The sequence below is a fragment of the Symphalangus syndactylus genome, chromosome 20 (genome assembly GCF_028878055.3).
Source record: "Symphalangus syndactylus isolate Jambi chromosome 20, NHGRI_mSymSyn1-v2.1_pri, whole genome shotgun sequence".
Taxonomy (NCBI): domain Eukaryota; kingdom Metazoa; phylum Chordata; class Mammalia; order Primates; family Hylobatidae; genus Symphalangus; species Symphalangus syndactylus.
Genome location: NC_072442.2, coordinates 28,602,026 through 28,629,348, shown reverse-complemented (window position 1 = coordinate 28,629,348; position 27,323 = coordinate 28,602,026). Strand labels below are relative to the sequence as shown.

Sequence of the window (27,323 nt, the reverse complement as noted above, 5' to 3'; positions counted from 1 at the left end):
AGTGGCACTCGCATCCTGGGGAGACATTCTTCACTTGGCAGGAGGCAACCTGGGCCAAGCTGTGGGCAGCTGAAGGTAGTATCCTGGGTCCCCATGTAGCCCTGGATCTCCAGGACTCTGCCTTGGCCCCTCTGCAGGACCAGAGAAGCCACAATGACAGTCGATACAGACCCTTCATGCCATCTCTGCCCAAGTTTCTGGAATTGGTGGAGAAAATGGGATAGTCATGAGAGAGGGTTTCCTAGAGCTGTTATTTTGTTTTATTTCATTTTATTTTCTTATTGTTTTTAGAGACAGGGTCTCTGTTGCTTAGGCTGGAAAGGCAGTGGCACAATTATATTAATAGCTCACTCAAACTCCTGGGCTCAAGAGATCCTCCCACTTCAGCCTCTCGAGTAGCTAGAACTACAGGCATGCACCCCCAAGCCTGGCTAATTTTAAAATTTTTTGTAGAGATAAGCTCTCATTATGTTGCCCAGACTGGTCTTGAACTCCTGGCCTCAAGTGATCCTCCCGCCTCGGCCTCCCAAAGTGCTGTGATTACAGGCGTGAGCCACTGTGCCCTAGGGCTGTTTTAGATAGAGACTTGCAGGAGGCCCAGGGGTGTAGCCTGTACTATTGAAGGCATGGAAAAATAACTTTCCAGGGCCGTGCTTGGGCTGAGAAGCCCCAGTGAGTCACAGGACAGCAAGGGGGCAGTCACAGCTGTGCCATCCTGAGGCTGCTCTTTAAAGGCAGGGGCTCATGGATGGGCTCACTTGAAGAGCTTTAATGGATACAATGGGACAGGATCCTATGGCTGATGTTATTATTCCCTGCAGAGGAATAAGAGGGCTGAACTCCCTATTGCCCCTGGGAGAAGGGCAGTTTTTTGTTTAGTTTCTTTTTACATGAACTTGATTGCTCTCCAAAGCTTCCAGACTCCAGTCATTGTCCAGTGTCCTTCTTGACCTCATCCTGGAAGCAGGTGGTGAAATTTCTGCTCGAGTTCCTTAGAGAGTGTTTTGGTCCTCTTGACCAGAGTCTCCCAACTCTGCTGGTTGGATTCTCTCCAGACCCTCTTCTTATGGGCTCTGGGGAGCTGTGATGACTGCTGTAAAGAATCCCAGGCAGCAGGCAGATGGCGTGTGGAATTAGGAAGATGCTGGGATTTCTGGACAGTTGTTTTGAGAAGCTGAGGAAAAAGAGGGCAGTAGCAGAAGGATGGCAGGAAGAAGGAGGAGTTGATGAAAGAATCAGGGGTGAGGAGAGGAAGCCAGCAAGGAAGGTGCAAGAGGGGAGGCAGAAAGAGAGTTGCCAACAGAGGAAGGGAAGGGACACAGAGGTAGAAGGTTGTGTGCCCGAGGGAAGTTTAGGGAAATGCTGGCAAATGTCGTGAGATTCCTCTTTTCCTCCTTGAAAGTATTCCTGAGCTCCTCTAGTATTCCTGGTCCCTCATGGCTAGGCAGCTTGAGCAAGGGGAGTGAGTCATGACCTAGGGATGAACCTTGTATTGCCAGGATGATTCGTGGGGATTTGGAGGTTGGTGGCAGGCTTGTCTGACTCTCTTAGCAACAGGGCTCCTTGATGGATTGGGCACTATACACATAAAGGAGGGGGAGAGAAGCCATCCTGGAACTTGCCACATCACCTTCCCTATGGCCTGAACTAACCTAGAGGGTCCAGTGGAGACTACAAGTCCCAGAATACAGCACTGTACCCTGAGCTCAGAAGATGGGCTTGTACTGCATGACGGGCATGACAATGCACCGGGGCTGTCCCTCCCTCCTAAAGGCAGTCAACATAGCCTTTATGCAGTGGGTTCCTAGGCAGCTTGAGGCAGAGTCTGGGCCAAACTGGGAAACAGCAGAGCTTCTGTCAGGTGCCCTCTGTCTTGCCCTCCAAGGGGCTCATCCTAACCAGACCTTGATATTACCTACAAATTGAGAACAATAAAATGCCCAAGGGGACAATCAGCTGCATACAGGGCTGGCAGGCTTATAGTCTACTCAATTCATAGGCACCTTTGAAAGTGGCAGTCTGGGTGGATTTGCAAGGCTCCCCTCACTGCTCTCACTTCTGTTCTTTGCATCCCCCACCTGGCTTTTTGCTTCCAGAGAACCCTGGGCTTCCCCTGTCTGTGTAATTGCTTGCTTAATTGTCTGTCTGCTCTACTAGTTGTTGACTTTGCAAAGGCACAGACCATGTCTGTCTCATCTACCCACAATCTAGCTCAGTGGCTGGTACATAGTAGATGTTCAATAAATATTTGTGAATAAACAACAGGGATGAGGAGTGTCTAAAGCCCAAGGCTGGTCATTAGTGTCAAATGAGTGCTGTGAGATAATGAAGAAGTGGGCTATTGTTTCTTTTGGGAATGAGGCAAGGTCAGTGAAATCTTCACACAATGGATGGGTGAAACCAAGTTGAATATGTTTTTAAAAATTAATTAATTAATTTTTGAGACAGGTTCTCACTCTGTCACCCAGGCTGGGATGCAGTGGTGTGATCAGGGCTCACTGCAGCCTCGACTTCCTGGGCTGAAGTGATTCCCCCATCTCAACCTCCTGAATAACTAGGACCACAGGTGTGCACTAACATGCCCGGCTACTTTTTTGTAGAGATGAGATCTCTGTATGTAGTCCAGGCTGGTCTCAAACTCCTGGGCTCAAGTGATCCTCCCACCTTGGCCTCCCAAAGGACTGGGATTCCAGGCATGAACAACTGCCCCTAGCCCAAATAAGTTTTATGATTCAATGGAGACATTCAAAGTGGGGGGGTGTGGTTTATGCACAGCGGTGGAAAATGCAAGCTAGTCTGGGGTCAGTGAGAAGACTGGTTCTGCTGGAGCAGAGTTCCTGCTGGGAAGTAGGAGAAAGGGCTAGAGCAGGCTGGGGCCTAGCTGTGAAAGGCTTGGTGGTCATCCTTGGTGGCTACACTGAAGGGATTACTCCATCACGAAGAAGGACATCCTTGGTGGCTACACTGAAGGGATTACTCCATCACGAAGATATTTGAACTGAAACAGAGCAATCTGGCATCATTAAGGTATGTTTTCAAGCACTATGGCAAGTGGTAGGAACTGTGGGGTTCACTGCTGACTCAGAAGCCAGGGGGTGGGGTGTGTGTCTGAGCTACAGTGACTGAATTAGGTTTGAGAGACCAGAGAGAGGAAAGAAGGGGCTCTTCAATCCCAGACACCCCAACCCCTGCCCAGACAAAGCCAGACATTCATAGAGCCCCCATCCCTGGAGAAGCCAGCTTCACTTCCCCAGTTCCAAACAGCCCATCAATCTGTAGGATCACAGGCACATTGGTGACTTATTTTGAAGTCTCTGCTGAGATGACACTTGCTTTCTGCGCGAGAGGAGGAGAAAATTACTCTCTTCTAAGACAGCTTTCAAACCAGAGCTATATCTTTTGTGGAGCCAAAGGGGTTTTGGTGTTTCAGGGAGGCAAGGGCAGGGGCTGCCACCTCACTCCAGAGGCTCCCAGGGGTACAGAGCTGCCTGCTTACCTCAACCCACTTCGTGGAGCAGGCTTCTAGACCTTGCAGTGCCTGGAACAGTCAGGGATGCCAGTGCTCCAGCCAGGGCTCCCTGCATTACCCAAAGTCAACCCATTGAATTTAGGGGCAGGAGGAGGGCCCTGCTCTGAAAAATGGAGAGTCCTGGCTCCAGGCATTTGCTCCTGCTCCAGGAGCTGGACCAGATTGGCTGTAGGAAGAGCTCAGGGTAGATGGAGACAGCAGCAGAAAGTGGTTTGATGTGAGCTACTTTCCATCTCCAAACAGAGGCCTCCAGCCTGCCCACCACCCCCAGCCGAGGCCTTTGATCCTCCACAGCTCCATAAATGTTTAATGCCACCGGCTGGGCAGAAATAAGGCAGGTGCTAAAACAGGGAGACTGGGGATAGGACTTAAGATGTACAATGTTGTCTAGATTATTTTCACGCAGGAGCTCTGGGATGGATGGGAGGAGGCTTTCCCCCATCATGTGGCAGGAGAAGTCCCAGCGTTCAAATTTGTGGCACTAATAGAGAAAACTCTTCGAAAACCACCAAGGGGGTGAAACTAAAATGAATAATCAATTGCAAAAGCCCAATCTCTGGTTTGATTGAAGGAGAAAGATGGAAAGTTAAATGACAATCAAATGCAAACACAGCTCAACAAACACCACAGCAATTACCAGGCTCAGGAACCACATGGTGCTTGCAGGCAGCGGGGGTTGGCAATTTGGAAGCCTGAGCCTGTGCAGAGGTGACGGGCGAGGGACCATTTTAATGGACGGTTAAATAGATGCAAAAAAACCCTGCATCTACTTTGCATACACTGCTGATGAGTGGGGAGCCGGAATTCTGGCATCCGGAGGGAGGTTGTTCTATCTTCCGTGGCTGCCTCTGTGTCATTTCAGGAGGCCCTGAGTACCTGCAGTGGGGTGAGGCCAGAGTGAGCTCCGGCTCAGATGATCAGGGAGAAGGCTGCACCAGTCTCATTGGATTCTTCACACCAGCTGGTGCTGAAGGTTCAAGGGCTGAAGTTGAAAGAAGCCCGTGGGGTCCTCCGTAAAGGACTCAAGGTGCTGGCCTTCCAACAGCCTGGTAAGAGTGGCTTTCTCCTCTAGATTTGCATAATGCTTTGCATCTCATTTGAATGCCATTAATTTGGTGTCAGGCTAGGTTGGCATGGTGTAGGAAAGAGAACAGCTGGCCTTCTCCATCCCCTCTTTACCCCAGAGCTTATTCTAAGCATAGCCTTCTGCAACTGGGGGGCATGAGGCCTCCACTTTCACCATCCCCCTTCATGTTCCCTGACACTTTGTCTCTTAGTGAAGCCAGCTCCTAAAAGCCAAGGCTGCCTGGCACTGTGGCCACCTGCAGGGTTATGCTGAAGGAAGAAGAAAGGATCCCCCAAGGTCACTCTCACCAGACCCAGAGACGCCATGGGAGGATGCTGGGGAACTTTGTCATCCCAAGCAATCAAGGCAGCTTGGCTTGGAAAGGGTCCAAAGATAGTAACCAAGAGAGGGAGGGAACAAAGACAGGCGATAATCCCAGAGAAATATAGAGGGGTCTAGAAATAAAATCCTCTGAACTCAATATTTCTAGTGCTTGAACTTACATAAAATACATCTGTCTAGAGGCATTGGGTTTATGGTGCTGCTCTGGGGCTGGGAACCTGGTGCCAGGTTGATGGCCATGTGATGAGAGAGTGAGTCACCAGGTGGGGTGAGTTCCTGAGAAAGAGGGAAGAGGCCCCAGGTGCATCCTGTGGGCTGCCCCTGGCAGGTGGGCATCGGGAGGCTACAGGGAGATACGGATGAGTTATTTAATTGAAGAGGAAGAGAAGTGCATTCCATGCAGAGGGAACAGCGTGTATATGAGTAGGCAGGACTAAGAGATGGTTAGTGTGGCTGGATGGCAGCAAGCAAGAATTGTGGTGTGGGATGTAGCTAGAGAGCTGGGGTGTAGCAAAGCTTAGTGGCTGGTACGAAATCTCTAGGAGCCCTACCTGCCCATCCATCTGTCCATTTACTCGTTCATCCTTCACCCTACTACCTCCCAATTCATTCATCACCCACTCATTCATTTACTGAATGAGTGAGCACTTACTGAGCACTGTGTGTATGCCAGGACCTGAACTAGCTACTGGAGCGGGAGAGCCCTCAAGGAGCGCCCAGATTGGGGAGGGGAAACAGCCCCAACACCCTGAAAGACAGCATGTTTATCTCCACAAGTTACTTAAACAAGGCTCTGGAAGCCTTAGAGGCCAAGTCTCCCACGCTTCAAGCTTCCCAAGGCAAGGGCCCTTCATTACCTCCGGGGAGATCTTCCATTCACACAGATCCTCCTGGCATCTAATGCTATTCCTTCCTGCTACAAAAGCAGCCCGCTTCTTATAGCCCCAGAGTGGCGGGGAGTGTTTCTGATGTTCCTTCTCACTGACCCTTTATTTGGGCCTTAGAGGCATCACAGTCTCAGGAGAACCCAGGGGAAGTGGTATGAAAGCATGGTCAAGTCTCCCTTAGACATCAGAACCCAGGCTTGGATAGATCCTAGCCACTTCCTTTTCTGGGCATGAAAATAGGACAGAAATTCCCAATGTCCCTTAATTCTAGCATATTCCCTCCCCCACTCCTCCTTGAACTACTTGTCCTCTATTTGTGACGTCACAATGGTCTCTATGGCAACTGATTGTGAGGTCACCAGTCCTTAAAGCAACAGAATATGTGGGTCCAGACAATGGCCTGCAAGAGAAAGGAAGAATACAAAATGGAAGCCCGGGATAGAGACCATCTCCTGGGAAAGGGGGAGGCCACCCAAGGCCTGTCGTGGGGAGGGCTCCACTTCTCAGCCCATCTGTAGTAGGGCCACATTTGGGATAGGCAAGAGCAAGGCCTACTAGAAAGGGAGACTGCTCATCAAGAAACTGAGGGAGGCCGGGCGTGGTGGCTCATGCCTGTAATCCCAGCACTTTGGAAGTCCAAGGTGGGTGGATCACCTGAGGTCAGGAGTTCGAGACCAGCCTGGCGAACATGGCAAAACCCTGTCTCTACTAAAAATACAAAAATTAGCTGGGTGTGGTAGTGCACGCCTGTAGTCTCAGCTACTCAGGAGGCTGAGGCAGGATAATCGCTTGAACCTGAGAGGCGGAGGTTGTGGTGAGCCAAGATCATGCCACTGTACTCTAGCCTGGGTGAAAGAGCAAGACTCTCAAAAAAAAAAAAAAAAAAAGAAAAAAGAAAAAAGAAGCTGAGGATTGAGGGTCATCCTGAGCATTGGCTAGACTTCAGAGGCAGGCCTGAGTTCAAATCATCCCAGCCTAATGTTTGCCTTGGGCAAGTTTTGGAACCTCCATTTCTTTACCTATGAAAGGAAAATGATGCCACTTGCCTTTCAGAAAAGTATTCAGCGAGATAACGTGTTGGAGAGCTTGGCACATAGTAGGTGCTTGTTTCTATCTACTTCTTTTTCTACCCCTCAGCCCTTACGCCTAAGATCTTGCATATTATATGTGCCTTATTAATGCTTGCAATTGTAAGTGCACTGTAAGTGCAGGATGAGGGCTACAGGGCAATGTTTAGAGCAGGGGAAGTCTATGGACCTGGATTCAAATCCTCACTCTGCTACTTGCTAGCTGTAAGCCTTTGAGCAAATCACCTTTCTGTTCCTTGGTTTCCTTAACTGTAAAATGGGAGATAGCAATACTGTTGTCCTCATAGGGCTGATTAGGACTAAATGAGACCCTGCAAATAAATAGCAGAGCTTGGCACACATGAGGTACACGGTACTTAAACTTGAGTGAGGCTGTTTCTGCACGTGCTGCACAGTTTGTATTCACTGTCAGTTTTCAGGAAATGTGAGTTAATCTGTGGAGTGTCCAGAACTGGAGAGTGGGTGAATCTCAAGAGAGGGCCATAGGACGGCAGTCTCTCCCCGAAAGGGGTGACCGCTCACTTTCTGGATTCCCCCTAGTGCGGACACCCAGCTCATACCAGTCACAGGGGCTGGGTGCTCCTTGAAGTCAGAGTGAACTCATCTATGAAGCCCAGGCCAGGGCCTGACACATGGCACAGGCTCAGCAACAGTTAAGGTAAACTGAGTTAGAGGATGTCTTAATAATATACTGGCTAACATATATTCTGTGCATATTCTGTGCCAGGCTCTGTTCTAAGCACTTTACATTTTGATCCTTACAACAACCTATGAGCTAGATATTATCCATTTTTAAAATGTGGAAACAGAGAGGCTAAGTAATTTGCCCAAAGTCACACAACTAGTAAACAATGACGGAGCTCAGATTTGAACCCAGGCTACCTGGCTCTAGAACCTATGTTCTTAACTCCCACATTACCCGCAGCCCCATGGGCTGGGTCCATCCATTTTACTATATCTGCCACCACGAATTTCCTCCCCCAGCTCTCCCACTTGCCCCTCTCTTCTCCCAGCTGAGCCCAGGCCCAGTGCAACTCAAAGAATGGAAATTCTCTTCCGCCCACCTCAGCAATCTGCCTCCCGCTTTGCTGAAATAAAGCCACCGCCACAGCCGAAGCCACCACCGGATCTCTTGCTTATTTCAAGTCCTCCTAAAGCTTGTTGAGTTCTTAACTTATTAAAGATAAGCACATGGAAATAGGAAGCAAATCTCTTTATTTATGACATAATCTGCAGCCCAGAAAAGCGGCAGGAACAGTGTTGCCTATATTAGGGAACCAATAGGAAAAAAATCAATTAGATCCGCCAGAGCGTTTCGCTATTAACTTTCTTCTGATGTTTCTCTTAAGGCTGGCCATGGGGGTCTCCACCAGCAGCTGAGGTGGAGAGAGAGGAGAGCTTTGTAGGAACAGAGAAAGGAATGTCACAAGGAAGGCAGGTGACCAGGCTTCCAGACAGCCAGGGGAATCTCTTCATCATGGTCTCCTTCACTGCTTTCCAAATCTCGTTTAACCTCCATGTTTCTTGCTGCAATTTCAGTTGGTGTCTTTAGGGGCAGGGGAGTCAATTGGTCACTGTTGGCTTCTTGCAGACTTGATCCCCAAGTCTGACCACATTTTTGCAAGACCCATCGAGAGAAGGATCCTCCCCTTTCTGAAAGAACAATATTCTGGAGGGGCTCTTCTTGACTGATGTTTAGCGGGGTCTTCTGCTGGATAATTATGGCTCAAACAACCCCACGCAGCTACCACATGAGGTCTTCACATCCATCTGCATGCCTCCAGGAGCACTTTCTAAGCTATCTCCCAGAGATAGGGCTCACTCTTATTCCTGAGAGCCTCCAGTGAGGAGGGTGCCCTAGCTCCCATAGTAACCCCAGAATTCGTCTCCTTAAAAGCTGGGGATCATGGCTTGTTCAATAGTTTTTCTTCAGATTCAGGCATATAGCAGGGGCTCAATAAATATTCACAGAATCAATAATTATTACAAAAGCCCCATTGATGGAATGCTCGCTCCGTACCAAGGCCGAGAAGGGTGATTTATCACCCGAAGTAGGACCCCTTTGTTGCTCCCTGAACCAACAACCCAGAAGAGCCTGCCAGTTTTGTTGTTTTGTTTTTCCTTTTCTTGCTATTTGGCCAGGAGCAGCAGTAGCAGCACCTCCAAGAAGTATTATTATTATTATTTTTTTTTGAGTCAGGGTCTCACTCTGTTACCCAAGCTGGAGTATAGTGGCACAATCATGGTTCACTGTAGACTCAACCTCCCCATGCTCAGATGATCCTCCCATCTCCGCCTCCCAAGTAGCTGGGTCTATAGGCATGCATCACCACACCCAGCTGATATTTGTTTTTTTTTTTTTTTTGAGACGGAGCCTCACTCTTTCGCCCAGGCCGGACTGCAGTGGTGCTATCTTGGCTCACTGCAAGCTCTGCCTCCCGGGTTCACGCCATTCTCCAGCCTCAGCCTCCCGAGTAGCTGGGACTACAGGCGCCCGCCACTGCACCTGGCTAATTTTTTGTATTTTTAGTAGAGACAGGGTTTCACCATGTTAGCCAAGATGGTCTCGATCTCCTGACCTCGTGATTCGCCCGCCTCGGCCTCCCAAAGTGCTGGGATTACAGGCTTGAGTCACCACGCCCGGCCTATATTTGTATTTTTTGTAGAGATGGGGTTTCACCATGTTGGCCAGGCAGAGGAGGAAGCTGAGTCAAGGAGGAGCAGTAACTCGTCCAGGCTGAATTAGATATTCTATGTCCATCCACTGTTGGTCATTAGGAAGTTCTTCTTGAGGTCTAACCTAAACCTTTTCTGTTTCAGCAGCACTGGCTCCTTCTTAGTCCCATGGAAGCACAGATCAACATCATTGCCCTTGCAGACTTCTCTCAGCTTAGGAGAGTCTACTCACTCTTTGCACATTGTTGACATGAAACGAATATTAAACACCAAACCTCAGAGGCCAGCCCTGCTGGGCAAGCAATGAACCAACGCTCCTCATGCCTGTTCATTATTATAATTAATATTGAGCCGAGGTTGGTGGTGACCTCGCCTTCGCCAGGTATTTGGGCTATTTTAGCAGCTTATTCAGATCAGTGACAGACAGCTCTGAATAGATAAACTCCCCGCCATCCAGACGAATCAATTGCAACACTGCCGTCACAACAAGCCCAAGAAATCAATCTGATTTCAGGCGACACGGTAACTCAGTGCTGGGCAAGTTGGTTTTAATTTCCGCATGGCTGAGACCCAGCTTCCTCTACTCACTGGAGCACCCCTCTTTCCCAGCTGATGCTCTGTGCACACAGGTGCCCAGGGCCCTCAGAGGACTCAGGCCAAGGGGGCAGCTACAGGGAGGACAGGGTAACCAGGAAGCTATGTTACTTTGAGGAAGACTCTTGAACCCCCAGACCCAGAAGCAGCTGACTCAGATCCACTGCTGGGATCCTTGTTTTGCTGGCTTCAGCTTTGATTTTCCGCTGCCCTTTGCAAAAAACCAAGCCTGGAGGCCTTTCTGGGCTGCCTCCCAAATCAGGAAGCTGCAGAGGTAGGCTGCCTATTTCAGGCACCAGGACAACTGCCCTTTTTGGTCTGGGAGATTGAGTTTGTCTGGCAGGGCAACAAAAAACTCATCAGGACAGATGTAGTCATGTATTGGGTGCCTACTTAATGCCCAGGCACCATGCTAAGTAGTTTATACACGTCATCTTCTTAACCTTTGTAACAGCCCAAAGAGATCAGTGGCAATGATCCACATTTTGCAGGGAAGGAAAACAAAGCTCAGAGAGGTTAAGTAACTTGTCCTGAGTCACATAGCTTGTAAGTGGTAGAGCCTGGATTTGAACTCATGTGTATTAGACTTCTGTGCCTAAGCTTCAGCCACCACACTCTCCTAAAGATGACATCAGAGGGGCCCATACTCTCCCTCTGCCTAGTTATTGCCTAGTTAAGTAATTCCTACTTTAGAGAGGAGGAAGCAGATTCTGAGAGCAGAAGCCAGTGCATTTCCTCTAGGCTCCCAGGGAAGGGGAGCCTTTCTCATGAATTCTTACAATCAGCAATTGTTCCTTGAATTTTCATCTCAATGCTTCAGAGTAGAAGATGTTGAGGAAAGAGAGGGTCAAGAGGCTGAGCTGGCCTCCTTCCCACACCCCAGCTCTGTACCACCCCACTTGCACCCCATCACATTAATAGATCTAGACGGTGAAGTGAGGGGCTGGGACAGGCAGCAGTGTGTTAGGAGATGTGACTTTGAAGTCAGCAGATCTGAGTCCAAATTCTAGCCCAACTACAACTTATTTGTTGAATACACCTGGGCAAGTCTATTAACCCCTTGGAACTTCCCTAATCCTGTCCATACAGTGGGGATAATACTACTCAAACCACAGGTTGTGAGGATTAAGAGGGAAAATTGCATGGGAAGTGCCTGGCATAAAGTGGGTCCTCAGTAGGCGCTGGGTTCTTTCCCCCCCTTGTCCCTGCTCCTTCTGAAACCTCATGCCTTGGGTGCCCAGTTCTGAATGGCCAAGGTCAGGGCATTTCAAATATGTTTTAGCCAAGAAACTCTTTTTTTTTTTTTTTTTTGAGATGAAGTCCCACTCTGTCACCCAGGTTGGAGTGTAGTGGTGTGATCTCACTGCAACCTCCACCTCCCAAGGTCAAGCGATTCTCCTGCCTTAGCCTCCTGAGTAGCTGGGACTACAGGCGTGTGCCACCATGCCTGGCTCATTTTTGTATTTTTAGTAGAGATGAAGTTTCACTATGCTGGCCAGGCTGGTCTTGAACTCCTGATCTCGTGATCTGCCTGCCTCGGCCTCCCAAAGTGCTGGGATTACAGGTGTGAGCCACCGCGCCTGGCCAGCTAAGGAACTCTTTAATCAAAAGACACTTTATGAAGATGGCAAGGATACAAAATAGATAAAGGGGGAGTTGGTCAGATGGTGATAGGGGGCTGGGAGTTCTCCTGGCTTGAACCCTCTCTCACCCCCAGCCCCAAAGCAGCCTCTCAAGTGCTTTCCTCAAGCCCTGGGCCAGCGCATAAAGGGCTGCCTCACTCTTAGGTGTCTTAGGTCACGAGCTTCTCAGGAGCTCAGAAGTGATCACCTCTGGTGATTTCTGGCTCCAACTCTATCTCAGCCACCAGCTACCTTGAACTTGTTCTAGATTCAGGGCATGGCAATTTAGGTGCCAAATGGGTAAAGCTGCGTCTGGCCGTAGGGAGGCTGTATCTGGCTGCTCCGGGTGGGAGGCGGGGTTGGGCGTCGCAGCTGGGAGAGGCATAGATCTGGGGAGGGGTGGGTAGATGACCCAGGATTGTGCAGGGGGTCTCTGTCCATCTCGGGCAGCAATGGACCTGCGGGCTTCCACGGGAAGTAGATGCCTGTTCACCAGGCCCAGCACTTAATATCCTCCCCGAGGGAGGCGGGGACCACAGGAAGCGGAAGCGCGGTGGGGAGAGTGACATACAACACCATACAGTGAGCAAGTGACAGAAGTGAATTCAAACCCAGGCCTGTGGGCTCCAGAGGGCTGGGACTGCCCTTCATTCTCTCCTGTCCATACAGTGGCTGTCCTCTACCCCCAGCTCTCTGCAGAGAATTATCTATCAGCCGTTTCACCCACCAAACACAGAACATGAAGAGAGAAACTTAAATTATAGCAGGAGGGAATGGGATTAGCTACTGGGAAGGACTTCCTGACTCACTAGCTTGTCTCTAGAATAGGTTATTAGAGAGGCAGTGTGCTGTCTCTCTGGAGGTATTTCAGATGGGGCTTCAGTTCAGCTGGGCCTCTGTGGCTTCCACTTCCTGAAAGCTACTGAGACAAGCTGACCCCTGATGTGTATGGCTTTGTTTTTCGTAACGTTTATTTTTTGACTAGGTAATAACTGTACATGGTTCAAATAATAAGGGTATAAAAGGTTGTTCACTGAACTCTCCCTCCAGTCCCCGTCTCCAGCTTCCCCTCCCCAGAGGCAAGCAATGTTACCTGCTTCCTGTCTAGACATACACAAGCAAACACGGACACATACTCTCTTTCTTGAGTCCTACTTTTAATACACAAGATGTAGCATCCCCCTGCAAGCTCTTCTGTGCCTCGCTTTTGTCACCTGACAATATATCTTGGAGATTACTCCGAATCAGTACATAAAGAGCTGCCTCACTCTTAGGTGTCTTTTTATGGTCACGGACTTCTCAGGAGCTCAGAAGTAATCACATCTGGTTTGATTAGCTTCACACTTCCATTTACAACGTCCCTGCCCAGAGAGGGCAAGAAACTTGTCCAAGGTCACGCAGCGAGGACTAGGGACGCGCAGGGCTTCTCCCCCTCCTCCCTCCTCCGTTCCCAGCTCCTGTGCCCCCTCCACCTCGAGGCTGAGAGCCGCCCAGGCGACCAGAAGGGAGAGGGGGAGGTCTCTAATTGAAATGCCCTCCGCGCTGCCCATTTGCGATCGGCACCTGGAGGGGCGCGCCGTGCGCAATGAGGGCGGGGCCGTGGGGCTCTGGGTGCGGGCGGCGGCCGAGTGCCCACGTGGGTGCAGGCGAGGCCGGGCTGATTTCCTGGGAACCCCGCGCCGCGTGCTTCCCTGTAATGAGCTCCCAGGGCCCGAGGTGAGCTTCCTCGGCTGCTCACACGGCAGCCGCGTGGCAACAAAGAACACGGGGACTTTTTTCTTCCGTGCCTGACAGCTCATTAGAAGAATTAATTTACTCTAGCGTTTGCAGTTTAAAGGATATTATTTACTGGTTAATTGTTGTTATTACAAAATGTTAAATATCATTATTTATTTCCCAGGCCCTGACAGCTTTTCTGACAGGAATTTATTAGGTGAGACTGTATCACCGGTAGGCACCCCTGTGCAGGGCAGCCTAAGGGTGGGGAGTTTGCCCCTAGGCCTAGCTCTCTAGGCAGGGCGGGCACTCTTAGGGGCAGAACAGGAGGGGCTGAACCCTGGCCCACCCCAGGACAAATGATCGTTGTCTCCTCCTCACCCCCCATTTCTGCCCCATGATGTGTGTGTGTTGGTGGGGCGGGGGGCTGGCAGATGGAGGACATGTCTTGCATAAAGCTGCAGTTTAGGGGTCAGGCTGGCAGTTACCGGAGGCCCAGCCGCCAGAATGAGGTCCAGACTTCGGGTCCTTCCCTTAAACAGTTACTTACAAGAATGTTCTCCTCTCCTGAACACACAGAATTGAAGAGCTGGAAGGAAGCCAGGTGGTCCGCTGGTGCTCAGACCACAAACCAGTGGCCTCCAGGCTGTAAATGGCCTATGGACTTGAGTTTGACCTATTCAAGAGACTTCACATAAAAATCCACTTTGCTGGCTTCCCTTGAAAGATCAGACAACCTTGCCACAAGACTTGACCCACAGTCTTGCATCAATTGGCGATGATCAGCGGGCACTGAAGGGCAGTGCTGTGCAAGAAGCATGCCTGCTCTTCAACACAGGGAGGGTGCCAGCTTCCCCCTTTGTTGCCTTGTCTACATTATTTTCCTGGCCTCTGTGGGCATTTGAGTTTTCAATCCCGATCTGCTCTAATGATCACATATAGATGAAGAAACTGAGCCCAGAGAGGTGAAGTCTCTGATGGCCAGGACGACAGCCCCACTCTACTTTTTTCTTTTTTCTTTTTTCTTTCTTCTTCTTCTTCTTCTTCTTCTTCTTCTTCTTCTTCTTCTTCTTCTTCTTCTTCTTCTTCTTCTTCTTCTTCTTCTCTTCTTCTTCTTCGTCTTCTTTCTTTCTTCTTCTTCTTCTTCTTCTTCTTCTTCTTCTTCTTCTTCTTCTTCTTCTTCTTCTTCTTCTTCTTCTTCTTTTTTTTTAGGATACAGCAATCCTTTATTTTTATACACTTTGACAAGGAGGTTTTCCGTAAACAACCTTTCCAATGAAGAACAGAGAACAGGAAAATCAGCCTCCAGACATCAGCAGCTGCTCTGCTCAGGGCCGAGGCTCCCCCTTGCAAATGTGGTGAGGTGGAGGGGTGTACTTCCCTTCCTTTATCAACTTATCCCGCTGCTTCCTGATGGTACCTGCACGTCTCATCGTTCTCTGCCGAAGCAAACACTACGAAATCATCATATTCTATCTTGCACTCTTTCTCTGCCCGGATAACACTGATTCCATGTGCACATTCTATCCATTCTTTTTCAAAAGCATGGCATCGAGCAGCAATCTTGTAGGGCTGTTCAGCACTCTGGATTGTCCACCATTGATCTATGTTAAGGCTGAACCTTTTCTGGATGGCCAAGAAAGGCATGGCAATTCGATGCTCGTGTCCTTGTCTCTTCTCTGGCCGCCGCTTCAGGATGACCTCCAGTCTACTTTTCACCACACTGTGCTGCTCCCTGAATTTCTCTGCTCCCACCTCCTCTGGGTCCAGTTTAGACTGAGTTCAGACCGGGAGCACAGGTCTTCAGCAGCTTCAGGGGCAGGAACAAGAGGCAGCCTAGTGAGAATTTACAAGGATCATGGCCTTATAAATAGCATCCACTTATTCATTCAGCAGCCAGTTTCTGGGGATCTACTACGTGACGTATTAAAATGATTAGGACCCAAATTAGGTTGTTGAGGAATTAGTCTGGGGACACTGTTCATGAAACAAGTTACACAATGACAATACAAGGAGATGTCCGAGTAGTAGAGGCACAGGAAGATGGGATTGGTGGGGCTGGAGAGAATTCATCCTTCATGCAGCGTTTTCTAGGCTGGGTGGATGGCCTGCATCCTCAAACACAGACGCATGTGTCTTATTTAATTCTCACAACATGGCGGATTGAAAATATCTGTCATCAGCTTATAAATAACGGCTATACCAGGCCTCAGACTTGCTGTCTAGATTCTTCCCCCAGGGTGGGCGCTTGCAAGCAACTCCAGCCCTGGGGACCTTCTGTTCTAGCGGGTGGCACCCTTGCCATACAGTCTGTTGACTGGCAACCACATCTCATAACCAGGCTGATTACCCTCATTTTACAAGTGAGGAACCTGAGGCTCAGAGACAGGTGACAGAAGCTGGGTGTTGACGGGTGAAATGGGCCCTGGGAAGGAGAGAGAATTGTCGTCTGAGACCAGCACCCAGCCCCGGGAAATGTGGGTCTTGCTGGCAGACTTCAGACAATGGCCCTTTAGACAAGATCTTGGGTCCCCTCCTTTCCTCCCCAGGAACCTGACAGCAGTGGGTAGCCTCAAGGAAAATGTGGAGAACCAAAGGGAGATGAAAAGTTCTTTGAAAAAGTATGAAAACAGGTTCAACTGAGCCATTACTGTTGCTATGCTGTATATTACTATAAAGTTATTCCTGCCTGGCAGCCTGGTTTATGTTAGACCCTACCTCATTTCTTCTAGGTTATAGGCCCTAATTCCTTGTCTGGTGAGACAGAAAGAGACCAGCACTATTGGAGTGAATCCTGAGCTGATTCAGAAACTGTACAGCTTGAGGAATTTTACAGATTCTCAGTCACGGCTTGCTGTCCTTTGGAGGTCTTCACCACCGCCCTCATTTCATTTTATTGCCATATTAAATTTTTAAAAATTTAATTCATTTTTGGAATAGGTGATACGTGCCCAAAGTGCAAAATTCAAAAGGCTTAAAAGAGTATACGGTGAACAGGCTTTCCCACCGCTCAGAGGTAGTCAGTGCCAGCAACAGCTTTTGTTTCACTGTTTTCAAAAATAGCATTGTTTCTGTTTTCCGTTCATGTAGAAAATACAGTAATTCCTGCAGAAGAAAGTGAAAAATTATATGCAATCCCCTATTTGGAGTTGAACATTGAACATTGTTCACTTTTTTTTTTTTTTTTGAGACGGAGTCTCGCTCTGTCACCCAGGCTGGAGTGCAGTGGCGCAATCTCGGCTCACTGCAAGCTCCGCCTCCCGGGTTCACGCCATTCTCCTGCCTCAGCCTCTCCAAATAGCTGGGACTACAGGTGCCCGCCACCACTCCCGGCTAATTTTTTGTATTTGTAGTAGAGACGGGGTTTCACCGTGGTCTCGATCTCCTGACCTCGTGATCCGCCCACCTAGGCCTCTCAAAGTGCTGGGATTACAAGCGTGAGCCACCGCGCCCGGCCCATTGTTCACATTTTCGATGTTCACATTTCAGCCAGCCTTTTCTCTTTGCATAGATGCATGCATCTATTGTCACAAACTTGCATAACCTGGTTTTATTACTTGTTTAAGTTAAATGTGATTCTTCAAAAATACAGATTGGAGAGGATACAAACTAAACTGATAACAACGAGTACCTTGGGGAAGAATAATGAGGTTGGGTAAGGATTGAAGGGAAATTTTTTAGAATGAAAATATATTGATACAGTACTTCCTCCTGTTATTCCTCTGGAATCTGATTTTAAATGACTAGATCAGAAGGCTACTATTTAATCGGTCCTTTATTATTGTGGTTTTAAGATGTTTGCAAGTCTTCCTATTGAAGATAAACCTGAGATGGACATTTTTGTATCTTTTTGTAGGTTGGAGCAAAAGTAATTGCTGTTCTTGCCATTGAAAGTAATGGCAAACCCAATATATCTTTGCACACTTATCTAGTATTTCCTTGGGGGTGCTTTAAGAAATGGAACAGCTGGGTCAAAGGTGGTGTATACTTTATGGCTTTTTGATCCATCACGTCAAATTTCCTTCCCTCTGGGCTGTCCCAATCTCCTGTTCCATGGGCAGAGCCTGCCCCCTACTCCCACATCAGATTTTTTCAACACAGCACACATGTAAGGTCTGTGAGACAGTGGGGCAAACTCATGGGAGGCTGGGGAAGCTTCTTCTCAGGGTGAAGAACCCTAGGATGCTGGCAGCAGCCCAGAGGGACCTCAGTGGCCAAAGGGAAAAGGAGGAGGAGGAAGGAATGGGTGTAGAATCTCCAGGCAGGTGGGGCAGGGGCCTCCACCAGTCCAAATCACAAGGCCAAAAGTTGTACAGCAACAACCCAAGGCTGGACCTGGATTCTCACCAGGGACCTAAGCGCCACCTTCTACAGTGGCACCGCAGAGCTAAAGGCACAGCTGAGATGGTTCCTCTTGGAGTTCTTCTAGCCCATGAGAGTTACATGGCCTTAAGATCATGTGGACATGGAGGACCTTCTAGGACTGGCTCTAACTCCTGCCTTCTCTAAGTGTCTCAGATTCGATTCCAGGTCTCCTCTTTGCTTCTGGGTGCTTGTCACTGCCCAATACTTGTGGGTGTCACCCACAGCCTTTGTATTCTTAGATTCTCTGGCAAGTTGACCCATTTCATTTGGAAAGCTTCAGAAGCATCGGGGCAGACACAAGACGGACTTGTTGATTTAATTGAAAAGATGGCATTCTGAAAGCACTCCCTCCTCTCTGGAGCCCGGCATCTTCACGGTAGCTGAGGTTTCCTCTTGATGGGGTGAAAAGAGAAAGCCCAAGATTGCATCTCATTGGTGAGATGAATAATACATTTGAAGCATCTCACAAACTGTGTTTGATCCGCCTAAAGCTTCAACCGTTAACGTATTTCTCTTTATCCCCAGCAAGGGAGGGCTGGGAACTGTCAACGTTTTCCTTTCTGCCTAATTTGTGCCGTCTCCATGAAGAGAAAAGCAGGGGCTGGGGGAGGGAAGGAGGCAACGAAAGAGAAGGGTGACACACACTCCCTGGAACAATGCAGTGAGCCACAGGACTGGGGGGTGTTCCCAGGGCTTGGGAACATTGGGGGTCATCAGGACACAGCAAGGGGTGGTTGGCTCTGGGGAGAGGGGCTGTGCTATGTGTGCTGGGACCTGTTTGCAGGACTGTGTGCCTCTAAGAAGTCAGTCCCTTGGAGGGTCCATCTCCTGTGTTTCTGGTGGGAAATCAGAGGTGGGAAATTGAGCCTTGCCAGTTGCCAAGCACCAAAGATGCTTCCTTCATCTCATGGGAAGCAGAGAGTAACAGTGTTAAAAACTGCCCCCTGGCTGGGTGCGGTGGCTCACGCCTGTAATCCCAGCACTTTGGGAGGCTGAGAGGGGCGGATCATGAGGTCAGGAGATCGAGACCATCCTGGCTAACACAGTGAAACCCCGTCTCTACTAAACAAAATACAAAAAATTAGCCGGGCCTGGTGGCAGGTGCCTGTAGTCTCAGCTACTCCGGAGGCTGAGGCAGGAGAGTGGCATGAACCCAGGAGGCAGAGCTTGCAGTGAGCCGAGATAATGCCACTGCACTCCAGCCTGGGCGACAGAGGGAGACTCCGTCTCAAAAAAAAAAAAAAAAACAAAAAACCAAACCAAAACAAAACAAACAAAAAAACTGCCCCTGACTGAGCTCAGGGACAGCACTGTGCCTGTGTTTTTACCAGCATGCTTCCAGTCACTCTTCGTGTCTCTCCGCAGGCCGACCTTAGTGCTAAGGAGCCTATCCAAGGTCAGGCCGAGGGTAAGAGTCAGGCTACCTGGTCCAGAAGTTCACGTTCTTAAGTGCAGTGCCATTCTCCCCTCCCCGGGTCTCCATGACTTTGCCTACCTAGGTTCCTATTCTGGAGGAGGGTGGTTACGAGCACAGACTCTGGAGGCAGGCGGCTGTGTTCTGAATCCTCTCACCAAGCCTCACTTTCCTCGTGTGTAAAACGGAGGTGTTAACAGTAGTACCAATTCCATAGGATTGTGGTGAGATTAAATAAGTAAATATCCTCCGGTTCTCAGAGCAATTCCTGGAGCATAGGACGCACTGTGTGTATTAGCTCGTTTGTATTTTTCCCACTTCAGTGAGCTGGTCTATGTGTGTATGAGCTCTTATTCCCAGCCTATTCTATTCCACAGTCTGGTAGCAGCCACCCCACCCAGCTGGCCTCCAACCTATTTCATCTCCCCTCTTGGGGCGACCATCTCTGTTCCAGTCCACCTTATTTCCTAGCCCTCTTCCTCCCCTGCCCAGCCTGGCTTGGGGCCCCACCATCAGACCCCACCACATAACCCTCATTCCTGGAAGCTTCCCTGAGACCCGGCAGAGTACCGTTGATGCATATCAGATTTCACCAGATCTTTTGCCCGAGTTCTTCTTTTTTCTAAATTAAAAAAAAAGTATTGGTTGGTTGGTTTGCTTTTTAAGAGATGGGGTCTTGATGCATTGCTTAGGCTAGATTCGAACTCCTGGGATCAAGTGATCTTCCCACCTCAGCCCCTGAGGAGTTGGGACTATAGGCATGTGCCACCGTGCCCAGATTAAAATTTTATTTTTAATTGACAAATAATAATTGTGTATATATTTATGGGGTACATTGTGATGCTTTTATTTTATTTTTATTTTAGAGACAGGGTCCCACTGTCACCCAGGCTGGAGTGCAGTGGTGCAATTATAGTTCCCAGCAGTCTCGAACTCCTAGCAGTCCTCCCGCCTCAGCCTCCTGAGTAGCTGGGACCACAGGCATGCCACACCATGCCTGGCTAATTTTATTTTGTTTTATTTTTTGTAGAGATGGGGGTCTTGCTTTGTTGCTCAGACTGGTCTCAAACCCCTGGCCTCAAGTGATCCTCTCTTCTCAGCCTCCCAAAGTTTTGGGGTTACAGACATGAGCCACTATGCCCAGCCTGATGTTTCAATATATGTCTACAATGTGGAATGATTAAGTCAGGCTAATTAACAAATCCATCACATGATCTCACTTATGTGTGAAATCCAAAAAAGTTAAAGTCATGGAAGTAGAGAGTGGAATAATGGTGGCTGGGCGCGGTGGCTCATGCCTGTAATCCCAGCATTCTGGGAGGCTGAGGCGGGTGGATCACCTGAGGTCAGGAGTTTGAGACCAGCCTGACCAACATGGAGAAACCGCATCTCTACTAAAAAATACAAAAAATTAGCCGGGCATGGTGGCGGGGGCCTGTAATCCCAGCTACTCGGGAGGCTGAGACAGGAGAATCTCTTGAACCCAAGAGGCTGACGTTGCAGTGAGCCAAGATTGCACCACTGTACTCCAGCCTGGGCAACAAGAGCGAAACTCAAAAAAAAAAAAAAAAAAAAGATGGTTACCACAGGCTCAGGGAGGGGGTTGGCTAGGGAAAGAGGAACTGTTGATCAAAGGATACAGAGTGCGTGGTTTCTAATAAGTCCTTTCATTCCCATGGACTTCACTGATTTGGGTGGCTCTTTTATCTCCTGTAATGGCCAGTACAGGAAACGCCCATTCCCTCGGTAACCAGTAGCACACTTTCGCATGTGGGAGAGCACCAAGAGAGATGACATCTCTGGGAGGGAAACGGAGCGGATAGTCCCCACTGGGGAAGGAACAAGGGACCGAGGAGTGAGAGGGATGTTCCTAATAACTAGCGGTGCGTCTCCATCCTAAGCCACTCATTCCTATACTTCAGTTTCCCAGCCTCCTTCCTCTGCCGACTCCCTGTGGGGAAGCTGCTCACTGTGTCCACCCTCAGTCCCCCAAGTTGCAGCTGTGAACTGGGACTTTCGCGCAGCAGCCAAGAAACACCTCAGAATTCCCAAGTTCGGAACAGGAGGAAGGAGTCTGCCACAGCAAGCGGTGAAACTAGATTTTGGAGAGGACTTCAAGTGTGGATGGTGAGAGGGTGGTCCTGGGGAAGGGAGACCGCTCTCTTCAGGGCAAGGCAGGCCTGGGGTCCCTGCAGCCTGGCCTGCATGCCTGCCCAGTGCCCCAGAGCCCTTCTGTTCAGGCCTGGCATCCCACAGAGGTGGCATTCTGCTCAGGAGCTTAGAGCACAGACGAAGAGGTGGGCATTGCTGAGAATTGATTTGCGGGAGCAGCAGGGGCTTTCTCTTCCTCCTTACTTCCTTGGTCTTTGATCTCCTGTCCTCCCTCCATAGTCCATTTTTCCCCCTCCTTCCCTTGATTTATTCCTCTTTCTCTTTCTTTAGCTGAATCATAGCCGCTCCCTAGAAGGCAAAGGCTGGGGGAGGTGGTTCTTTGTCCTCTTTTTCCCTTAACTAGGTGGGTCCTCGCCGTCCAGATCTCAGCCTCCTACCCAAGTCATGAGGCAGGATTTGGCCACGGGGAAAGGACACACACACACACACACACACACACACACACACACACACACATTTCCAAGGCAAGAGCTGAAACAGAGGCAGAAAAATCAAGGAAAAGGGGAGAGGCAAAGAGAGAAAGGGTTCAGCCGTCAGAAAGACAGTAAAAGACAGAGATGAGGAGAGTCAGAGACAACGAAAAAAAGAGAATTCAGCAAATTAAAAATTTTACAACCATCCAGCAAGTCTGCAAAAATGATCTTCCCTGCGGTCTTTCATTTATCTCATTATCTGACTCCTAATGTGCTTTTTCCCCCTTTCTTTTCTCGCCACACTTGGTGCAAAATCTTATTAGATTTTTTTTTTCTGGCAGGGGCTTCATATAGTCTTTTTCACTACATTTCCTAATAAAAGCAATCACTAGGACGGCATGGCTGGAGGATTAAAAAGCCACCTCAGCAGCCTCCTGGCCAGCAGAACCATGACTCGCCAGAGCCTTGTTCACACTGCCAGGGGAGTGGGCCAGCCCCAGCGGGCCCCGGGTCAGGGAAACCCAGGCTGTGCTGTGGAATGTTCCAGGACACAGATAGGTTCAAGATATTATGGGAGAAGAACTGAAGGAGGGGTCCCTTCCTGGAGCTATTTTAGAGCAGGAGTGACAGACACCTGTATTTAACCTAGCTGATCCCAGCTAATTTTTGTTCCTGAGGAAGGAATATTTTGGGTCTTTTTCTTTGGACTTTGGCCCATAGCAAATTTTTATGAATAACATCAGTGATATAAAATATTTATCCCCCTTTTGTTTTGAGATAGGGTCTCTCATTCTGTCACCCAGGCTGGAGTGCAGTAGTGGGATCTTGGCTCACTGCATCCTTGACCACCCTGGCTCAAGTGATCCTCCTGCCTCAGCCTCCCGAGTAGCTACAGGTGTGCGCCAACATACCCAGCTAATTTTTCTATTTTTTTGTAGAGACGGGGTTTCACCATGTTGCCCAGGCTGGCCTTGAACTACTGGGCCATGGCCTCCCAAAGTGCTGGGATTGCAGGCATGAGCCACCATCCCCAGCCAAATCTTTACCTTTTGAGTAGATTTTATTTTGTTATCTAGACGTTTTTTTTTTACTGTGTATAATATACATAACATTTACAATTTGCAATTTAACCATTTTAAGGGTACAGTTCAGTGGCATTGAGCACATTCACACAGCCATCACTGCCATCCATCTCCAGAACTTTTTCATCTTCCCAAAATGGAGATCTCTCCCCATTATACACTAACTCCCATTCCCCCTATCGCCAGCCCTTGGTAACCAATAGTCTACTTTTTGTCTATGTCTATTTTAGGTACCTCATATAAGGAGAATCATAATATTTCTCCTTTTGTGTGTGCCCTGTTTCACTTAACATAATGTCCTCCAGGTTCACCTGTGTTGTAGTATGTGTCAGAATGCCATTTCTTTCTTCTTCTTTTCTTTTCTTTTCTTTTCTTTCTTTCTTTCTTTCTTTTTCTTTTTTGACACAGGATCTCGTTCTGTCACCCAGGCTGGAGTGCAGTGGTGTGATCACAGTTCACTGCAGCCTCGACCTCCTGGGCTCAAGCAATCCTCCTACCTCAGCCTCCCGAGCAGCTGGGACTACAGGCTACCACACCCGCTAATTTTTGCATTTTTAGTAGATAAGAGATTTTGCCGTGTTGCCTAGGCTGGGTCACCTTTTTTTTTTTTTTAAGGCCAAATAATATTTCATTGTATGAATATGTCACATTTTGTTTATTTCATCGTTTTTAAAAACAGAAACATTTTCACATAAGGAAAGTGAAAAGCAGAGAAAACCCACCAGATTCCCATTAATACAATGGTTCTCTCACTTCTCTTTTGCTAATAATTATACCTCCATCCCATCCCTGAACAATCCTGTCCTTCCAGGGCTGCTCCAAACCTCTCCGAGAAAGGAGCTTGGCAGAGCATTTGGCATTTGGTAAGGGCCAAAAGTTACAGGGAAACAGATCTGATAAATCAAGTTAAAGGAGAGCAAGGAAACCCCTATAAAGTAGCAAGACATTTTATTGCCTGGGTTATAAATTGGCCTGAAGGTATTTCACACATCAGCCTCCAGGATGGCTTGGGCCACACATTGAGTACCACTGGATTAACTACTCAACTTCATACGGGGGAGACTTTGAAGAGAACCATAGTCATTTGGAAATATGTGGTCTGGTATGTTTTTTTTTTTTTTTTTTTGAGACGCAGTCTCGCTCTGTGGCCCAGGCTGGAGTGCAGTGGCGCAATCTCGGCTCACTGCAAGCTCCGCCTCCTGGGTTCACGCCATTCTCTTGCCTCAGCCTCTCCGAGTAGCTGGGACTACAGGCGCCCGCCACCACGCCCGGTTAATTTTTTTGTATTTTTAGTAGAGACGGGGTTTCACCGTGGTCTCAATCTCCTGACCTCGTGATCCGCCCACCTCGGCCTCCCAAAGTGCTGGGATTACAAGCGTGAGCCACCGCGCCCCGCCAGTGGTCTGGTATGTTTTAAAATAAAGGTACAATAATCAAGTTAAAAACAACTTTTCAATGACTTGTTGCTTTGAAACCACTTAGGCCACCCCTGGTTAACCGCTGCATCCCTTGGGTGCTCAGCCAGGGCTGCATGAGTTGGTCTCAGTCAACACTTCTCAAAGATCCGAGAGCATCACAGATGTAGGGGAGGTGCAAGGGAAGCCATTATTGGAGAAGTGTGCACGTGGCTACCTGGAGGGCCGCAAGCTGTTCCCAGCAGGGTCTCCCCAGTCTCAACCACTGGTTCACTGGTTCGGTTTATGATGATAATACTTTGTACCTGCATGGTCCATTGGGATCCTTTTACGTTTCATTTCTTTCCAGTCTCCTCTGGGACCCTTTTTTTTTTTTTAGACATAGTTTTGCTCTTGTCGCCCAGGCTGGAGTGCACTGGTGCCATCTCAGCTCACTGCAACCTCTGCATTACAGGTTCAAGCAATTCTCCTGCTTCAACCACGGCCTCCCGGGTTCAAGTGACTCTCCTGCGTTAGCCTCCCAACTAGCTGGGATTACAGGTGCCTGCCACCATGCCTGGCTAATTTTTGTATTTTTAGTAGAGATGGGGTTTCACCATGTTGGCCAGGCTGGTCTCGAACTCCTGATCTCAGGTGATCCGCCCATCTCGGCCTCCCCCTAAACTGTTGGGATTACAGGCGTGAGCCACCACACTTGGCCTGTTTTTTTTTTTTCTTTCTTTTTTTTTTTTTTTTTTTTTGAGACGGAGTCTCACCCTGTTGCTCAGGCTGGAATGCAATGGCACGATCTTGGCTCGCTGAAACCTCCACCTCCTGGGTTCCAGCAATTCTCCTGTCTCAGCCTCCCAAGTAGCTGGGATTACAGGAGCTCACCACCATGCCTGGCTAATTTTTTTGTATTTTTAGTAGAGATAGGGTTTCTTCACCATGTTGGCCAGGCTGGTTTCAAACTCCTGACCTCAAGTGATCCACCCACCTCAGCCTCCCAAAGTGCTAGGATTACAGGCATGAGCCATCATGCCTGACCACCTTTGTTCTAAGTCTCTGCCAGCCTCATCTCTGTCCCAGACTCCAGAAGATAGCAGATCCTGCTCAGGAGCATAGAAGCCCAGAGGTCACAAAGACTTCCTCACCAAGCTTCTTCCCTTCCCTCTTCTTGTGGCAGAGCCCCTGAAATGAAATATGGATTTCACCACCTTTCTTCTCTCTGCATACGCAGAAGTATTTATTCTCTTCTTTTCCCCTTTCCTTTCCTTTTTTTTTTTTTTTTTTTTGAGACGGAGTCTCGCTCTGTCGCCCAGGCTGGAGTGCAGTGGCGCAATCTCGGCTCACTGCAAGCTCCACCTCCCAGGTTCACGCCATTCTCCTGCCTCAGCCTCCCAAGTAGCTGGGACTACAGGTGCCCGCCACCACGCCCGGCTAATTTTTTGTAATTTTTTTTAGTAGAGACGGGGTTTCACCGTGGTCTCGATCTCCTGACCTCGTGATCCGCCTGCCTCGGCCTCCCAAAGTGCTGGGATTACAGGCGTGAGCCACTGCGCCCAGCCTTCCTTTTCTTTTTTTCTTTTGAGGTGGAGTCTCACTCTGTCACCCACAGAGGTTATTTATTTTCCACGTGCCCTTAACAACGGGGTCTTTTTTTATAGGCTGACATTACACACAGACAGACGCCTCCTTTCCCGCCTTCCACTGGTACCAGCCCTTTCTGGATCACACCCTTTCTCTTCTTAAGAAGCTGCCTCCTCCCTTCCATCAATGCTCCAGGGGGCTTTTATTTTTCTTTTATTCTCGGCTCCCTATCAATCAAGGGGAGGGAGACACTTTATCTGAACCCTTGGTGAGCAACAGCAGCAACCGGCAGCTGCCAGGGCAGTGGGAACTTCATTTTCAGCGCTGACGTTTATAAATGTGGCACAGAGTACCGGTAGGGACTGGAATAAATCAAACAGCTTCTCCAGAGGTCCCTAGGGGCTGCTTTAGAATTTCTTCCCACTGGGGGCTTCTTCTCTTTCTTTGCAGGCATGGGTTGGGGTAGGGAATGTTATTTACAATGTGGAATGAGCCACATCCTTTCCCCATCTTCACAAAAGAACTTAGCAGGACCCAAGACCCAGGTGCTGAGGAGTGCGAACATCTGTCTCACTCTTGATTTGGAGAAAGGGTTGGGGTGAGCAGTCTTGGGTGGGGGTGGGAATGCTGACTCTGTTGCTTTTTAGTGATCAGTTGCCTCATCTGCAAAATGGGAGTAAAAATGCCTGCCTGTCCATTTCACGAGGCTGCTGTGAAGATCAAATGAGATGTCTGTGAGTGAGTGCCCTGAAACCTGCGACAAACTTAGGCAACCTGGCGGGTGGTTATGAAGGAGCAATGGTGAGGAGCAGAGTTATCCAGCACCCCAGGGCATCTGGAGAGCTTTGAACGGGCTCTGGGCAGACCTTCCCCGGCCCATTCCAGGAACCTCCTCTTTCTCTATCCCTTTAAAAATTCTGGGCAAGGATCCCTGGTGGTCTGTTCCAAACAAAACTGGAATCATCCCAATGTCTTCTCTAAACCTTTCTTCCTCTGTCCTTCTAAACAGCAAGAAAATAAATGTGGGCAAGCCTGAGAGGTGAGAGACTGTGAGAGAGAGAAAGCGAGAGAAAGAATAAAGCTAAGATTCCACTTGGAAAAGGGGGCTGCCAAGGATGAGGTGGGAAGTGTGTGGCAGTTGGTTAATATAATACCGCGCTGCTGAGAGCTCTGCAGGGGTCCTTTCAAGGTTCTGTATGAGAACCTTGCTTAGTGAGATGAGATCCAGCATGGGCCCAGCAATCCCACTTCCTTTACATTCTCTAAATTTTCCAGATGCTGCACACAACCCTTCACCTGCTTTCTGGCGTTTCTGTGGATTTCACTCCTACCCAGGCTGTGGTTGGGAGCCAAGGTGCAGACAGGATGCTGAC

The 27,323-nt window shown here is 48.9% G+C and overlaps 1 protein-coding gene, 1 long non-coding RNA gene and 1 pseudogene across 6 annotated transcripts in view; 2 read left to right on the top strand and 1 right to left on the bottom strand.

Moving 5' to 3' along the window:
- The window catches only part of PIPOX (pipecolic acid and sarcosine oxidase), a 108,626-nt gene that overhangs the window by 56,484 nt on the left and 24,819 nt on the right, over nucleotides 1–27,323 (top strand). Inside the window, exon 2 of one of the 5 annotated variants that reach the window (XM_063628709.1) lies at nucleotides 21,222–21,426. The exons of the other annotated variants lie outside the window; for them this stretch is intronic. Within the exon in view, the coding sequence (XP_063484779.1) occupies nucleotides 21,222–21,426 (205 nt within the window). The remainder of the gene's footprint in view (nucleotides 1–21,221; nucleotides 21,427–27,323) is intronic. 5 annotated transcript variants of the gene reach the window in all.
- On the top strand, nucleotides 6,231–8,028 carry LOC134735214 (uncharacterized). The gene is made up of 2 exons (XR_010118064.1): nucleotides 6,231–6,465; nucleotides 7,897–8,028. It is a non-coding gene; the product is annotated as an uncharacterized lncRNA (long non-coding RNA).
- On the bottom strand, nucleotides 14,738–15,197 carry LOC129469795 (NADH dehydrogenase [ubiquinone] iron-sulfur protein 5-like; annotated as a pseudogene).